Below are 19,304 nucleotides of genomic sequence, written 5' to 3'. Positions count from 1 at the left end.
CAACACATACATATACAATAAACATACAAGGTAACTCTGGGTAGTAATGTTTGTTTAAAATGAAATGTGAAATTGGAAAAACATATATATTATCACACTCAATATAGTGCGTGTTTACTTAACTGTAAACTAGTAAAGTAATAATGAATTGTATTAGAATTGTATTCGGCTCAATGTGAAAAGGTTAAGAAATGCAATGAAACTAAATGCGTCAAAACTTACATCTATCTTCAACAAGGGGATAGTGGAACAACAACATTTGAAGTTTGCAATATCACAAAGAGAGAGAAAGGAAATTGAACACTTTGTATTACAACGTATCAGACTCGGTATACAATGTAAATTAAATATATAGTAATACAAGAAGCATTGAAGCCAAAGAAATTGCTTTCCTTTAGAATTTTTTACAATATAAATGTCCTTTCTGCAAATTTCGTGGAGCAATTTCTTACATTTAAGTCATTGAATCCAATCTTATTTTGGCCCTTTTTTATCGAAATAGAATCATTCGCATCTTCATTCTCATTGTCACCACTACTGATTATGAGATTATATAAATTTTAATTCTGTCGTTCACATAAAAGATGATGATACGTTACATGTTAGTAGAGCTTGGCCTAGACTGCCATTTGGGTATAATCGCACCACTAGTCAGCATGGAGGTTCCCAGGATTCTCTCCAGAGAGGGGCAAACAAGGTAATTTGCTTTCCAGGTGGGAACAAAGGAGGCACATTTTCCCCCCCTCGAAAAACAGTATTTCAGTCCGAAGTTATTATGTTTCTTCAACTAATTTATAATAATGAACATGAATTACTGTAACTGAAATGACATTATATGTGAAATATATAGGTTTTAGGTGGACCTTCATTTTCCAGAAGGACGTGGCCCCCCTTGCCCCCTCCATTCCATACGACCATGATAGTCAGTGTTCCACCTATTAGGACCATAGCATTTTTTATCCAGTAAAATCCAGTTGATTTGTCCGTGGCCCCCAAAAGTTTTATCAGCAGGTAAACTACTTTCCATTATTTCCGCTTCTAAATAATATTTTATTTTTAATTTTCATTATTTTTCATTTCTCAAACCCCACATTGAGTAAAACAGAATTTACTAGCTATTATTCTTAAGAGGAACCTTACGCAGCCAATAGTTTCATAGAATTTAGTGATAATGCATGCGTTAACGAATATTTCTCAAATATTAAAGTAAACAAGAAAAAAATAAGCAGATATCCGGATGTAAATAAAATAATGGAAACGTTATTGTTATTTCTATTTCTATTTTGCTTACGTCTTGTAACTTTTGTGATATTTGCGACGATGATGATGAACGATGAAGCGATGGAACAAATACACATGCATATTTGCTTGGGATTCGAACCTACGACAATTTCTGTGATACCTCCACTATTGAGGTCAATTATTATCATCATTATTATTATGTCATGTGATCAACCAGCATAAATATGTAACACAAGCTTGGACAAACATAAAATACCCAAGTTCAGTACATTTACACGTAATATTTCCTTTTCAATGGAAAAGATAGGCCTGCTCCCAACAGAAGAAAGTTCCTTCCTGGCCTGGCTCTGGTAATCGACCATTCATTCCAAAGAAGGATTCCGAAATTCGACCTTGACCATTTGGCGGTGACAACACAGCTCTCTGAGAGAGGGTCGAGGAACAGTCTATTCCCCTCTCGCTATTTCGAGGGTATGGAGAACACAGATTTCGCGGACCTATGAATTTGCGGCCGGAATTGTTGGCGTGACAATTATACTTTCTTATATTATCTGCATTAGGAAAGTGATAAAAGACAGTTATACTGCTTTTGTTGTCTCGCCAAATTTTCAAGTTAATTGCTCTCCTCTTTTTTCTTACTAATAGAAACAATCCTCTCTTCTTTCTTGGCGGTGACGTAATTTCTTATTTTATGTTGACAACCAACACAACACTCGCGAGACTCGAAAAACTTTTAGCTAGCAGAAGCTGTCCAACTCGAATATTCCTCCGCCCGCTGGAAGTTCCAGGCGGTGTCGCAGGTGACAGCACAATTTGCCGTTATAAAAATACGTTGCAGGCCTGGAATGTTAATATAATTGCACAGTAATACGCAATCTTGCCAGTAACAAAAGTATAGCAATCGTAGCATACATGTTCCCTTTTGTGATCTACGTAGTCGGTTTTTTAATATTCTTCTTGTGAAATAAGAAAATTAAGTGGAAAGACGTGAGAGCTGTATTTTGCGATTTATTATTATTTTGCGCATAATGTAATTATACAATCTATAATATACGTACGAGTACATATACGGACGAGTACGAAGAACAATGTCCTGCAAGCAGAATGTCGAAATTCCATTTCAGAGCTACACAATCACAGTAGCAATTTAGCATGTAAATGAATGGGGCAATTTTTCAAGATGGCGCCCATCTCACCTCAGATAACGCAAACCAAGGCTCGACCAAACATACCCTCAGCTAACATTTTCCACTTCGAGCGCCGAAGGTGTACGTTTCAGGGGCTTCGGGTACCATTCCCGGTGTAGGCACATAGTGGTTCGGATTCCACTTTAAACTGTAGGTCCAATCCCGATTAAGCTTTCTGTGCATAAAGTGCAAAAACTCAATTACACAAACAAAAATAATGAATATAATAATACAAAAGGATTAAAATAAAGGAATGTTTGCACAATAAAGAGATTTATACAATGGTAAAATATCTCGAAATAATAATAAATGCGGTTAGAGAGGTGCAATGACTGTTCCCGAAAAAAATAAGTGGGGGGTATTTTCAGGGGTACATAGGCCTAACTTGGGGAGTGCAAAGGCGCCCCAAAATTCCCAGGGATTAAAAATTTACATGTCTTGGGTATTTTCTAACCTTTTGGAATCAGAAGTTCATGTTCTATCCCCCCTAAAGTTAAGTTGCTGGGGAATGCATTTGATATACTCCTAAATACATACAAAAATGCATAATTGGGCTAAAATAGCATTTACTGATCGACAGGCGACCGCAACTTCTGCCGACGTGGCAACATCGCAAAATCCCGCCAGACGCCTCAACTTTATGTCTCCGAGTATAGTTCATGCATTTTTAAGAGAAAACAAGAGACGACACAAGCAAGCAAAACAGCACCTACCTTGCATCTTCTCCAGCATAGTTTCCCGAGTGTGTAACAGGCGGGAAATAGTTTCCTGGCAGGCTGTAACTGCCGCTACGTCGGCTCCGTGCTCCACCGCCAATCGAGCTTCCGCCTCCCTCTTCCACTCATTCTCCAATTCCTCGTCCACGAGCCGTACTTCATCGTGGCACTTGTCTTCCCATTCGATTTTCAGATCCTGCAAAGACAAGCAACAACACGCTGTTCATTCTTCATCTTTTATTTACAAGTCAACATGGTTTAACAGCGACCACAGGGAAGGCCGACACGAGACGAGACTTTTCGCACGCTGGTGAAAAACAATGTCTGTCTCTGATATGAATATTATCGAAATCCCAATTTTGTTTTCTTACCAATCTACTCTCGCGCCTCGAAACAATAAATACAATAAAAATACATAACAGAAAAAAATGTCTCAACCTGGTCTCAGTTCTCGAAATAACACATACATAACAAAATACAGATATTATTAGAATAATTAAATCAAGACGACTTAGGTGGGCAGGCCATGTGGCGCGAATGGGAGAGAAAAGGAGAGTTTGCAGGATTCTTGTTGGGAAACCTGATGGTAAGAGACCTGTAGGAAGGTCAAGACGAGGATGGGAGGGATAAAGTCCAGATTGACCTAAAGGAAACCGGTAAGGATGGAAAATATTGGATAACAAAATACATAATAAATCTATAAATAAAAAAGTGTGCACAAAAAACAGAACAGAAAACTTATGTCTACATTAATAATAAATAATCAGAGAGCCAATTCTTTGTAATATTTAAATAAGTAAGTCGCAATATAAACCAGTTTAGATTTAGGGCGACATTTTCTAATTCACTAAAATCTCGAACAATACGGGACTCTGAGTCATAAAGTATCTGGCTCCTCCTTGCGCTAAATCCTTCTGTATTTCGGGTTGCCTACCCGCACGATGGTCGATTAAAATTCACTATTCTATTATGGTTTGTTTATGAACTATAACGTCCTTTTGCTCTTGTGTGTACAAGACGTACAGTGTCATATTTTGGGTACACCAAGATCGTACACTTCCTTCTGAAACAGTATGAATGCCGGATCTTAACTTTTCAACACCCACAACAAACAAAGAAAAAAGTCCAGGAGCTAAATCAGGCGATCGTGTTGGCCACGTACAAAACAGCACCGAGCAGGAAGATGAAGCAGGTTGACATGATAAAGACGATCAAGTGAAAGATTATAGATCATGACTTCCCCACATGGATTTTTCCATGGGGAAGGTGGTCGAACACACGCACACACCATCATTGTAATCTGGTGGGAAGACCCAAGTCATTTGTTCAGTTCACAACAAGGTTGTGTTCACACTTCGCGTACTCGTATCGTGAAATGATGTTACAAAATGACAGAGCTATTAGGTGCATTGCGTCCACCAAAATACCAAACCGACTATTGTCTATCTGGAAGTTCACATGAACTTCCCCAAGTGGGTTTGGCCCTATTACACACGCTGCTTTTCCATGTGGAGAAGCACACGAGGGAATCGTTACACAATTTCTGCACAATCGCGACGACTGTACATGTTTACGGAGCGTTGCATCGGAGACGAGGCGCCATCTACAAAAAATGGGAAGGAAATTTAAATCGGACCGTTAATTTTGGACCACCCTGTGCACACATTTAACAAAAAAAATTGAAACCTTTAAAAAATAAGTGACGTGAAATCAGCTCGACATTTGCACAACCCCTGGCCTTGGAGATTGGACCAAATATTTACACAGGCCCGTCTCCTGTTGGTGTGTTTAAAGATCGCGCACGGCACTGCACGTAAAAATTCTCATTCCAGCAGATGAAAGCAGGGGAAGACAAAGAGCTAAGAGGAGTTCATGTTACCTATACTACCCGTTGCCATGGAAACCCATCGTCCAGGCCCCATATGGCCGGGTCTACTCTCAAGAGTCTTAAAGCGGCTTAGCTTCAAAGAGAGAGATCGCTGGGGGTAAACAGAGCACTGGAACATGGAACAAAGGCCAAACAAAGTGTACGGTTACTGAATGTTTACGGGGAAAAGAGAGGGGTGGATATTCAACGCACTGTTGCAAGGAGAACAATGATCGAATCCCGAGCACGTAAGGCTAATTGTTCATCATACCATTTTTACTATAATCCAATCCTTTTAACTATGGCAATATTAACAAAATTAGGACATTGATTAGATTATTTATGTATATATTTAATTAGATTAGCAGTAATTATTTAATTTGACTATTGAGGGTATAGCTTACGAGGGCCACTATTTGTATTTTGAGCCTTGGCAACGTTGATTGAATTTAGGAGCGATTTGACGTTTGCACGGAATCGTCTGGCATTATTGACCATAACGTACTTCAAATGTTTTGTCAATAGCTTCATTTGTGTTGTTTATGTTGCCTTGGAGATTGCGCGACAACAATAAAATGGAATTAACTCGTGAACATTTTCATGCGATGATTTTTTACGATTTTCGACGTGGATTATCAAGACAAGAGTGCATCGATCAACTTACTTCCACATTTGCCGATGAAGCCCCATCCTTTGCCACTGTGAAACGTTGGTATAACGAATTTAATCGTGGCCGCCATTCGCTCACCGACGAGATTCGCGAAGGTCGTCCAAAATCAGTTGTTGTTCAAGAAAACATTGATGCTGAGCAAAAACTAATACTGCAAGATCGTCATGTGACATACATAGGCATTAGTTCCACCAGCATATATAAAATATTACATGATCATTTAGCTGTGAGAAAGGTATGTTCTCGTTGGATCCCACACAATTTGACAAAAACTCAAAAAGACGCTCGCGTCAATTGGTGCAAACAAATGCTCAATAAATACAATCGTGGTGCTTCAAAAGACGTATATAAGATTGTAACAGGTGACGAATCATGGATATATGCATATGAGCCGGAACGTAAGCAGCAGTCGACTGTATGGGTGTTTCAAGATGAACCCAATCCAACAAAAGTTGTTCGCGCTCGAAGCACATCGAAACAAATGGTCGCCTGTTTTTCCAGGAAAAATGGTAATGTGGCAACTGTGCCATTAGAGGAACGTAGAACGGTCAACTCTGAATGGTACACAACAATTTGTTTGCCAGAGGTCTTCGGTCAAATACGGAAAACAAACAAACGCCGTCGGATCATTCTTCATCAAGACAATGCCAGCTGTCACACATCTCGTCTAACAACCGACTTTATGACCAGTCAAAAAATCGAATTGATGGGTCATCCGCCGTACAGTCCTGATTTGGCACCCAATGACTTCTTCTTGTTCCCGAATGTCAAGAATAAATTGCGTGGACAACGATTTTCGTCGGCGGAAGACGCCGTTGATGCGTTCAAAAACCACATTATGGAGGTGTCTCAAGAAGATTGGAAAAACTGCTTTGACAAATGGTTCGAACGAATGCAAAAGTGTATTGACCATAAAGGAGAATACTTCGAAAAACAATAAAGCAGTTTTCAATGCCAAATTCTTGTTTTTTCATTGTTAGGCTCAAAATATAAATAGTGACCCTCGTAGTAATGAGTAGGGTTAGGATTTTTATGACTTAGCATATTTTTTTTGGTAAGGGTGATGTGTTCCTAAATATATAGGAATTCATATTGTGGGGAGATCTTTTGGATAGTTACCCTGTACGCTAGGGGAGCGTACGGATTAGTGCTTCAGGCAATACTTGAAAGGTGTAGTCATGAAAAAAATGCACACAGCACAGTAGGTTGGACCTATGAAGAGGGGTCGAGTAGAGGCATACAAAGGGGGGGGATATTACATTTCATTCCCATGAAATACAAATTTTTAGAAAGAAACGGTTACTTAAGGTTTTTTTCTGGCAGTCTTGGATGAGGATGAATGATGATTAGATGATATTGATTGATTGGTTTGGTATATTCGCTTTTCTACCACTTTTCGCTAGTCACGAAGATTTAGAGTGATGATATGATGAAGGGACATTCACAAAGAACATCCATGCCCAGGCCGGGATTCGAACCCGGGACCCCTGGCGTCGTAGAGTGCTGTAGTATCAATTTCGCCACGGAGGTGATAATAATTGATGAAATTACCGAGCGGACACGAACAAAAAAAATACCCATGTGTAGGCCGAGACTCTTAACCCGGAACCTTTGATGGTGAGATAGGAAATATAAATATGCTGGTCCTATGGCTCTCAATTCAAAGTTTTTCTCTTCAGATCTTAAGTCCACTTTTATGTGCAGAGAGGCTAATTAGGACTGGACCTACAGCTTTAAGTGTATGGGCCTCCACCAGGTATGGAACCCGTGATCCCTTGATTACAAGGAGACGACGTTACCACTTTGCTATCAGGAAGGCAATAATAATCCAAAAGTAACGTTTGGCCAGAAGTGAGTTCTTTTGTGATTAACGCCAGGTAAATGCTGGGCTGGTGCCTTTCGATTCCTACTATGCCCTTGCCCCTTTGCATCCTTCGTCACTCGAAAGTACAGTCACCGGCAATAAAAGTGGGACACCTAGATCCAGAAATACCAGAGGCGTCTCGTGAAAGCATGCGGTTAATGCTGGGCATGCGTCAATTGTGGCTTGCTCTGCGACAACATTCATGAGCATTTCTACATTCTAATTTCTTCATATAGGAGAAGTATTTACTTTACACGAGAGCGCTGTGTTACATTTCTTGGATCTGAAGTGAAAGAAAGTAATATAAGCTTAGTTCAGCGCTCTCGTGTCTCCTATATGAAGAAATTAGAATGTAGAAATGCTCATGAATGTCGTCGCAGAGCAGTGTCCTTTTTCCCATAACTGACGCATGCGCAGCATGTGTTCCCGAGACGCCTCTGAGAAACACTCACTTTCCTGAAAGCTACTATCGGATTAAAAATTATAGATACTAGAGTTTGGACTCCAATTAAAAATTAACCAGTAGGCGTGCATAGAAAAGAGTTACATCAAAATTTAGCTTGTTCAATTCTGTGTTAAGCCTATACACCAACCAATTTTCTTTAGTTTTGTAAACAATCGCTCTCTCTGAAATTCTATAAATAAAAAAAAAACGGGTGGTTCGAACGGTCAGGTGGGCAGGCCATGTGGCACGAATGGGAGAGGAAAGAGGAGTTTACACGATTGTTGTTGGGAAACCTGATGGTAAGAGACCGGTAGGCAGACCAAGACGAAGAAGGAGGGATAACTTTGAGATGGACCTAAAGGAAATCGGTAAGGATGGAAAAGAGTATATAGATCTTGCTAAAGATAGGGACAGGATAGGGACAGATGGAAGGCCTATGTTGCTGCAGCCATGAACCTTCGGGTTTACGAAGGCTAGAGAGTTAGTTAGTTAGTGGTCCGATCGTGATGAAATTTTAGTACGTTGCAGGCAGAAAGGTTTTCAACACAATTCATAATTTTAACATTTGAAAATCCATTGTCAATTCACATTGCGAAATCGATTTTATACAGATCATTAGTCTACGGAGTAAATATGTACGCGGAATGTGGCAACACTGCACGCACTGACTCGCAGCGACAGTCTGCAGTTTCCACGGTTCAACGGACGTCACTGTGTGCAGATTAACGACAAATAAGCTAAATTTTGATGTAACCTGTTTTTATGTAAGTCTGCTGGTTAATTTTTAATCGAAGTACAAACTCGAGTATCTATATTTTTTAATCCGACTGTGGGTGTCCCATTGCTATTGTCGGTGACTGTACAAATAATTAAATCAACCCTGAATTCAGAGCGATATCATAATTGAAGATTCTCAGGGTGGTGAAAGTTGGAAAAGCTGCAAGCATTTCAAGTGCGAACAGATCCCGAATTCACTTTGGTCTGCAGACAAGAGAAACATCATTTGTCCCCCATGCTAATGAAGTGACTACTGAGGAGAAGGGCCCCAACACGGTGTTTGCATCCGCGTACACCGTGAAGGGGGGCGGAGGAGGACGGAAAATGGAGCTTGTAAGGCAGTCTTAACACGTTTCTCCGAGGCAATTCAATTTGGTCCACTCCGCCACGGGGGAGTCACGTGGACAAGACAACCACAGAGTCTGGTATTAGGCTCTCTCTCCACTCGTTGCAGCTCATACGATGCCGGGAATATTCAGTGTACAGCAACGAAAACGCGTTTTGGTTTCGTGAAAAAAAAAAAATCTTATCTCCAGAAAGCTAACAGGGTAGTAGTGATGAAGGAACCGTTGACTTACTGTGACAAGTCTAGGGTAAATCGATTTGAAAAATATGTTTCTATCGAGCATGAAACGCACCCAGTGTATTTTTTCACGGTTTTGTTTGTTTAAAGACTTTCATCTCCAGGAAACCTACATCATCCATACCCTCTAACTTATTATTTTTCCTATATCTTTCTATTATCTTATTTCACCTTAAATTTCAATGTCACACATACACTTAACCTTCCTTTACTAATCATATTTTATGTACTACTCGAATATGAATAATTGTCTGATGAGCATAATTAGCTGACGGTTGTAAAATAGCAGAAATAATATAAAGTGTCCTCTTTCCGTTAATGTGTTTTTTCTACGCCATCTTAAGTTTGAGCGTACGAGGGTGTACCCAAAAGAAACCTGAATAACGTTGCGCTGGGCGGAGCTTCCGTAGTACGATTTTTTCCCGCTAGGCAAGCGTCGAGCAACTCGTTGTGAGTTCAGTGCACTCAGTGGCTTCGCTGGGGAAGGTTGTCTCTGGTCACTGTGATTTTTTTCGTAAAAGCAGTTTCGCTCGCACCTCGTTTTTTTGTGATGACCGATGTAAGAGAACAGCGTGCGGCTGTGAAATTTTGTTTCCTGCTCGCAGAAACGGTTGTGACGTTGAACACAGCTTACAAGGACAGCGCTATGGGGAAAACTCAAGTGTACGAGTGGTTTTCTCGCTTCAAGAAAGGTGACATGTCGATTGATGACAAACCCCGTTCTGGACGTCCGTCAACTTCCAGAACGGACGAAAATGTCGATAAAATTCGTGAACTTGTGCTCGAAGACCGACGACGGACCATTGAAGAGCTGGGGAAGTTATCTGGACTGTCTTGGAGCTCGGTTCAGAGAATTTTAACGGAAGATTTGGGAATGAGACGGGTCGCTGCGAAATTTGTGCCTCGGAATCTGAGTGACCAGCAAAAAGAGTGTCGAGTGGAAACATGCCGTGCTTTGAAAGAAGAGCTCCGAGCGCAAGTTTTTGGCAAAAAAAAACCAGCATGACACTCTTGCCCCACGCCCCTTACACACCTAACCTCGTTCCGTGCGACTTTTTTTTGTTTCCCCGAATGAAGAGGGACATGAAGGGACAGCGATTTGACGACGTAGAAGAGATAAAGAAAAAAACGAGGAAGAAGCTGTCAGCCATCACAACAGATGAGTTTAAAAAACGTTTCCAAGAATGGAATCACAGATTGGACAAATGTATTAAGTGTCATGGAGAGTACTTTGAAGGTGATAAGGTTGTTTTGTATAAAAAATCAGCAAAAAAAACATGGCTTTTAAAAACAAATTCCGGTTTCTTTTGGGTACACCCTCGTACAACCCTCTCAACACAGTTTCAAGTGTAAATAACACCATTGATATTTTTGCAACGAGTTTACACACGCTTAAAAGCAACAACCATCACTGAAACATTGCAGTGAATTTATTGTAAGAATATGTAATTATGTAACTAGAGAACTATAATTGGGTTCGGCCTGTTGAGCTCTATCAATAAATAATTAGGAATAATATTCCCATAAGCTTGATGCTAATTTTTCTCCTTTTCCTACAACCATCCAGAAACACGTCCTGCCTAGATTTTGGAACTGATGAATCGCATTGGAGATGTCGTTACCTGCATCCCGACAAACAAGTGACGTCGCTTGGAAGCATACCCTGTATTTTAAAGTCAATCATTTCCCATCTAACGCAGTTTTTACTTTGGTTATCCTGATTAAATACTAACTAACAACTTTATTTATATTAATAATAAAAAAATAACATTTTATATTATTAATAGAAAAAAAAACATTTCAGCTATTTTGCAAGTTGAAATGAACGATGTCCTCCCAACGGCCATGCCACCATCAGTGACTGGAATCAATTATTCATGTTCTGATCTCTGTCTCAGATTGTGCAACAAAGAAGAAGAAAAAGGATTATTTGCCGAAGCCGCAGAATTTTATCCCCTGCAATTCGTTTCCAGAGGGAGGGAGGGGGGAGGGAAGCTGAGATTTGAATACCTTAGGGGAATCGACTAGGGACTATCGCCGCGAGCAATAGCTCACTGTCACAAGCGGTCGAGGTTGATATTCGTAAGATTTTAGTACTAAGCTGTTTCTGCAAAAGAGACTTCCCAGTTCCCTACCAATCACGGACACTGTTTTCCTTCCTTTGGCTTCGAAATGACTTCAAGTTCTCAGAATTATAGTTACAATTACATTCAAAATAAGCACGTACCTTGTCACAGGGGATGTTGGAAATGTTGTCCTCGTGCCGAAACGACACGATGCAAGCCTTTGAGAAAACACAGCCGTCTTACACTTTTAGAATGTTAAGTCGCTTCGGTTCGAAAAGTTGCATTTATTTCTGAGAGTTCGCTTCCAAGCAACAGCGGAGGACTGCACCGAAGCGGAAGCGACACGAGCCCCTTCAGTCTAAAGCAAAACATTCACTGCGCATGCGCGAACAACAGACCGAAGCGACACGATGCACGGTATTGGAAAAACTGTGACAGTTCAAGAAAACAGGCAGGCGATAAGAACACGTGCAGCTTGTCGCGTCGCTTCGGTTCGGAAGGTTGCACTTACTTCTGATGGTTCGTTTCCAAGCGACACGAGGGATGTAAGGGGTGGCCTTTTGCGAAGACGTCCAAATGTCAAGCCCCTTTCCACGCAGTACCAGAGGTGCAACCACGAATTTTTGTTTGGGGGGGGGGGGCAAGTACCAGGATAAACGTACCAATAATAATAATTATTATCATGTTAATAATAATGCTAATATAAATAATATTATTATAACATTGTTATTGTTATTAATCTGCTTTATTTTACTTCGCTTTTGTGCCACTTTTGGCTAATTTGTGAAGATGGGGATGAGTGATGATATGATGAAATTGATGAATGGACACTCACAAACATCCATGCCCAAGCCGGGATTCGAACCCGGTAGCAACATTATTATTATTATTATTATTATTATTATTATTATTAGTAGTAGTCGTATTATCAAAGACGTTATTACCCTTGTCAATTATGCAAAAAGGGGGTAGAAGTTGGTGCTAAAGCATTTGTGTTTTAGCACCTATTCAACGATATAAGGCGGTTTGCGTATTTTCCAACAATGTAACGCGGTTTTCGTATTATTCGTCTACAAAATGCGGTTTGCGTAAATTTTCTCTGGTAAAACCACTTGCAATCTAACAACGGTTAGGTGTATTTTATTTTTACATTTAGTGACTGGCAAGAGGATCACAGATATAAGATGACAGACACATCAAGAGAACTGAGGAGGAATTTGGACTTCAGTTTGAGTGTAGTACATTAAGTACAATGCAAGAGGCATGTAGGAAATTACCCTGATTACTACAATGACCAACGATCACATTTCCATTTTTAAACATGTATTTCATAAGTTTGTTTTACAGACCTGTATTTTATATGTTAAAAGTTCTATGTAATGCAGTGACAAAGATAATCTTTTATAATTATTTTTAAAGTACATTTTAAATATTTTTTTGTACTCCGTGGAGGAATGTTTAGAAGAAGACAACTTGCATGTTGTCGTGATGTATTCTGATTTGTTGATTGGTAACATGTCGGTAACGTGAAAGGTGAAAGCACCGATTGTGTAAAAGTTGTTTGCGGTTAATAAAACCAAATGCTTAAATGACAAGGCCCTTGTACTCTTCACTCTACATGGATGTCCATGGATATCTATTTTCAACGCTCATCAGTAGACGTAGTAACAAAGACGTTATTACCCTTGTCAATTATGCAAAAAGGGGGTAGAAGTTGGTGCTAAAGCATTTGTGTTCGAACAAACGATTTGAATTATTTTTTCAACACGTTCAATTTCACATTAATAATGGAAAACAAGCACACAAACTATTTCTGAAAGACAGAAAATGCTTGATAAATGCATTCCAAATATAATTATTTTTTACATTAACATGTATAACTTTCATGCACGATATATGTTTCACACACATGCGACATGGAGGGACGTGGATTGTGTAAGTATTCAAAGTTTCTTTTAACAACATATTTTAAATACATTAAACAACCAATTCATCCATCTCACAATAAACCAACAGCAAAAATTACATAAATTGTCTCTCAAATGTGCACGCTCCCTTTCCTCAAAACAATTGTTCATGCATTTTAAGACAAAAATTAATTAAGACAAGTCTTATATCTCTGTCTGGGAATTTACAATGCATTACAAAGAACAATGATAGGTTGCGAGCGGAGCGAGGAAGAAAATTTTTGGATCGAATTTTTATCCAGGCTGAAATCAATATTGATTTAATACAGCGCAAATAATTTCACGGGATGCCAATGCAACTCTTGTGCCTCCTCGATGGTGAAGTGGTAACATTGTCACCTTGTGATCAAGGGGTCACCAGTTCGGTACCCGGTGGAGGCACATGGCACAGTGGTCCGGATCCCACTTTAAACTGTAAGGCCAGTCCCAATTAGCCTTATTTTGGGTAAAGTGGACTTAAAACCACAAATCAATCAATCAATTTTACAATTTATTTTCATTTAGATCGTTCGGCGTTCAGGGGCGACTCCCGCCGCCCCCTAACTACGGTCCTGAACTTGATAAGACCAGAAAAAGAAGGGATTGCAAGCGAAGCGAGCAAGAAAATTTTACGAATAGTGTTTTTATTTGCAGTTGAAGGCGGTAATTGCCCCTTACAGGTACACTTGGCCGTCAATGTTTGCCCCCCTTGCCCGCCTAGAATTGACTTCCGTCGAAGGATGGGGGGGGAGAATGCCCCCCCCCCCCGGGTTGCGCCACTGCGCGGTACACCCTGGTCTGCATTTTGCAGACTAGCGATGCTGTGCCGTCCGACTCACGGTCTGCATAGCCGGCCTCCGTGGCAGAGTGGTTAGCACAGCGCGCAAAGGAAAAAAAAAACTTTTTAAGTACATAATCTAGTCGTATTCAAACGATCTTACAATTTCATTTATTTAACTCAAAACCCAATATTTACTGAATGTTTGAAGCGAATTCCATTTACAACGAGCAAAAATGTAAATCTTTCATTTGATTAACAGCTTTCCAACTTGATTACTAAGTGAATGCCAAGCTCTAAAGATTGATAAACGAAAGAACGCTTAAAGAAATCTCTTGCACTTTTTGTAATGAGGACGATCTTAGGAGGCATTGAAATCGCATCTCAAAACCTCGATTTCAGTGATGACGGCAGAATTTAATGACGGATCACCTGTCTCCGAAAATATCAACCACACCCTAAATTACGAACTACAACTATAGATCCACCACCACATCTGTAGCTCTGGTATGGATGCAGTGGCGCTAGTGCCGATTGCTAAGACTGAAGCCTGTAGTTTACATATTTTTCGATAGCATATAGATATCTTGGCGCCATGGCTGTATATAAGGGGATGTACTGTAGTAATGGTCCAAACCCCTCCATTGTCTTAGTAGACATTTTGCACTAATTACATAATCAAATCAACAATTAATATTATTTGCTATATTGTATTTATTATTATATTATTATGATTAATTGTTATTTTCCTCATAACCTAAGCACGCTTCAGAAATGGTTATGGATAAAATAAACTGTAATTGGCACTAATTAATTGTATGTATTCTCAAAAAGAGAAAATTCAGACATTTTGATAATTTTCGAAAGCTGATAATATAAATATGAATGCATTTCAACAATAAACATAATGAAAAATAATAACCTTGCTGTTAATAAGCGCCCACGATATATAAGTATAATGAAATTGATTAAAATAATATACAGTATATAATGTTGATTACTTGTAAGCTGTTTAATGATGATGATAATAACAACTAACCACACATAAATTATTAACTAATCAAATCAAATTGATTGATTATTGTCATTTAGCGTCTCTTTTCTTCCACTTTTGGCTAATCGCCACGACGAGGATGAGTGATATGAAATTGATGGACACTCACAAAGAACATCAAAGCCCAGGTCGGGATTCGAACCCGAGACGCCTGCACTCATAGCGCATTGGGCTAACTAATTAACTCTCACTTCTTTGGTAAGAACCGACGCTGGATAGGGACATTCACAACGCACAAGACAACATAATCCTGGCTGTGAAACCAGGCGCCAGAGCCTCGTTACCCTGCGAAAAGGCAAGTTTCCAGCGTGAATTTAGGGATAACCTCTGGGATCAACACATTATTTCACCTGAAACCTGTATACAAGGTATGCATGCACTCATTACTTCCTACGCTCTCTCCTAGTGTTGGCCAATAATCTTACCAATCTTGAACATGCGCACAGGATATAATGAAAATTTTCTAAATCATGTATACAGAATCTAAGCTATTTGTTGAGCAGACGGTGCCTGCAACATATCACAGAAAACACACGTCCATGCTGAGCAGTGAAGTGACGTTACAAAACGAACTGTGACGTCAACAGTGAAAACATGTCGCAGGCTTATCCTAATAGGCATGCCATTTTTCATGCTAAGCCAACGACGGGCTGGGGGGAAAACCTGACTTATGACAGAGCTTTATCTTGACAACCTACCTAGTAAGGTGTCTGAACTGATAGGGGGAGGGGGAGGTGTGAGGAAGGGAGGCGACAAATGTGTCACTCTGGTTTACTTTAGCTATCGTTTCACGTTGTTACGCCTTCCTTAATTTGATAAATTTGTTAAATCATTTATAAAGAAAGAAAAATGTATAAGGTATGTATGACAAAAAACAGTGTAGTTGATTGTTCCGATACTAAAGGCTATGACGTAATCAAATGAACGCCAATTAAAATTTCAAAATATGTTGATGTACTAACCTGTGTGTAAGAAACTAATGGCGGAAGTTTTTAATTTTATACTTATCGATGTACAAGTATTTGTTAACTGAAAAAGATGTATCAGAACCTTTTGGATAATTTATCAAATCCAACTTATGTATAAACTGGACATTTTATTGTAAATTGAGAAAGATTTTGTCTTCATAACTTGCTATACCGTGTTTGTTACAACCTGTCCCGGTTCCCGCGCTAGCTGATGGCTTTCTCGGTGCTGGGGAAAGTCAAAGCCAGGCAGCCAATTAAAATACGCAACGTGGCAACAGCGTCTACGTAAGCGCCTCTCTTCTGGCTTCCATTCGCTCCTCGCTGTCCAGCAGACGTATTTTTCCTCGTTTCTCATTGGCACCGAAACTGTCTAGCGATCCCTAGCGCGGTATAGTCAGGGGTTCGAGAGTACAGAAATCGGGTATAAATACGCCGAAATTAATTTGCTAGAGGAGTTGTTTCTTGATATCCGCACCTGCGTGGGTCTGTTTACAGGCCAAGTGTTGAGTCGCTCACACCCCACAGGTTTTTCTATACTGAGTAAAGTTCTTAAGGACGATCTTAGTCGGATATTTAAGAAGCTATCGCGTTCTAAATCTGAAATTACTCGGTTTCTGTCTCGCGCTTATAGCATTCCCCATGTACACAAATTGACTTACCCAATAAAACGAGATAAAAACCTATATCCGGTGGTTCGCGTTTTTATTTTGCCCACCTGAGATGGTTCCAGTGCAGACTTTTGGAGTTCCCATGATGCTGACTACAGGAGCTGAGGGAAATTCACTTAGCTCCTGCGACTGCGTGTGTCTGTTTACAGATACAGTGTCGAGCCACTCGCAGCCCGATGTTGTGGGAACGTGACAACGTGTCGCAAACATAGTATTTCCAAGACATGAAAGAAAACCTGAAGGTCTCTAAAAATGTACTGGATTAAATTATATACCTCTCGCTAGAGAGGATATTGTTTAGAGACAAATACACAACAAGAAAGTTCCAATATGTTTTTTTTTTTTTTTATAGATTCAACAGAAAGTAGCCTACACTTAAATTAGAGAGAGAGTACACGGAAAAATTCAATAGATTTCTTATTGTTAAATTCGCCAGAGCAGCCGTTATGTTTACGGAAACGTGAAACAAAAAAAAAACACAATTAGAATTAGACATTTTTTATTCATGGGCGAAGTTCAGCCTTTTGCTGTTCTATCACTTAACCCGCAAAACGTGTACAATCAAACGAACAAAAATAAAATACTACCATAACAAACATAAGTATTCAATTACATTTATCCCTACTAAACATTTCAGCAACGAACATTATAAAACAGATAATTTTCCTCATTCACACAAATCAAAAAGCAATTCGTTTCTGGCTCAAATCTGCTCGTGTGTTTGGTTTCGATTTCAACGTAAGCACGCTATTAGGTAACAGGACTGTTTTCTTCTTCTTCTTCTTCTTGTTATTTTACGACTCTTTTCCACCACTTTTGGCTAATCACGGCTATGAGGATGCGAGGAATAGATTAAATTGATGAAGGGACACTCAGAAATAAAGCAGAGGCCAAGAACTTTAGTGTCTCCTCCTCCGAGCCAGCATGGCTAAGAGGATTACGTCTTCATGTGAACAGATATGCTAATCTGGACTGAACCAACAATTTAATGCATGATTCGTACCAGTAAAATATTCCACTGTGAATAGAACCGGGGCGAGTGCGTTAAATTGGGGAGCCTCACATGTTGATTATGTACATGAATGTTTTTATAGTCTGCATAATTTTGTACTAGATGAGGAAAAGATCAAATATGCATCATCGCGATTGTTTCAACAGCTACTGATAGTTAATGGAACGAATAAATCAGAAAGAATGGACAGTTATCGAAGAAATCTACACTATAAATTTCGACGGTTCAAAAACAAGAGACTATGTGAATAACAACGGAACAACAATTCATATACGAGTACAAGAGCGGCACCTTGCCACGAAGCAAGACAGTTCCAGGAACGAGAAGTTGCTACTTCTTGCACGACAACGCAAGATCACATACTGGAGTCCCTATAAAAAACCTCTTTGTCGTGGACACCTTCCACGCAAGTGTGCAACTATATTTTTACAGGGTGGGGACACGAACAGTTGACACATTTAATCTTTGAACAGCACCTTTATTGTAGAAGGGAAATGAATAACACCTGATAACACAGGTAACTTGGTCCTTGCAAGATACACTGAACTACATCACATGTTCAATGTGTCCTCTATGGCGGCGTACAACCATTTCCAGGCAATTAGACATGTTCCTCACAACTTCCTGCACAGATCTTCATGAACATCACCACACAACTGCACAATCCGGGCACGCATGTCCATAAGAGTTTGAAGCCGTAAAGGGAACAGTCTCTCTTTCAAATAGCCCCACAGAAAAAAAATCGCAAGGATTTAAATCTGGGCTTAAGGGTGCCAAAGGAATCAAAGAGGTCGGACGTGTTTTCCCTTAGCTCCGCGTGCAGGGGTGGACAATATGTGGTGAAGTGATTTTCTGAAGGGAGTGAACGTTATGCTGCAGTGAACGTGATTTTTTGTGAGTGCAAATCTTTGCAGGAGCAGCATTTCGAGTTTGAGTGTTTGTGCATTAGCTATATTTTTCTGGCAACATGGGTATCACGAAAGGTGAATGGAGCAGAATCGAGAGCACGATGGAGAGAGTCGTTGCTAAAGAACTGAACTCTCAACTGGGGGATCTGGACGAGAGGATAGCCCTGGCCTTCGTTAGCGACAAAGTACAGTCGCTAATAAAGACTTCTCTGACGCAAATGATAACCGAGGCTGTGGAGGAAGCCGTTTGCAAAACAAAGGAAAAATATGATGCAGAAATCAAGGCCCTCAGATCCACCGTGAGTGTGTTACAGTCGCATATAAACTCCATTGAGCAATACGACAGGAGACTGAACCTCGTGATCCATGGTGTGGGAGAATCGGAAGAAGAGAACTGCGAGGAAAAGGTGCTGGACATCCTCCGGGACAAGGTGCAGGTTCCCGTCGATGCATCCCAGCTCCAGAGATGCCACCGCCTGGGAGCGAAGCGACGCGACGGGAGGAGCAGGGCACTGATCGTGCGTTTCGTATCCTACAGGACTCGTCGGTTGGT

At 40.1% G+C, this 19,304-nt stretch overlaps 1 protein-coding gene across 8 annotated transcripts in view; it reads right to left on the bottom strand.

The window, feature by feature from the left end:
* The window catches only part of LOC145996040 (uncharacterized), a 577,368-nt gene that overhangs the window by 187,205 nt on the left and 370,859 nt on the right, over positions 1 to 19,304 (bottom strand). For all 8 annotated transcript variants that reach the window (XM_083132243.1, XM_083132249.1, XM_083132247.1 and 5 more), the window contains exon 17: positions 3,143 to 3,341. In XM_083132243.1, coding sequence (XP_082988369.1) covers positions 3,143 to 3,341 — 199 coding nt within the window. The remainder of the gene's footprint in view (positions 1 to 3,142; positions 3,342 to 19,304) is intronic.

The sequence above is a fragment of the Lepisma saccharinum genome, chromosome 12, assembly GCF_977018435.1.
Source record: "Lepisma saccharinum chromosome 12, izLepSacc3.1, whole genome shotgun sequence".
In the NCBI taxonomy this organism is placed as follows: Eukaryota; Metazoa; Arthropoda; class Insecta; order Zygentoma; family Lepismatidae; genus Lepisma; species Lepisma saccharinum.
This window is presented reverse-complemented; position numbering and strand designations above follow the sequence as displayed.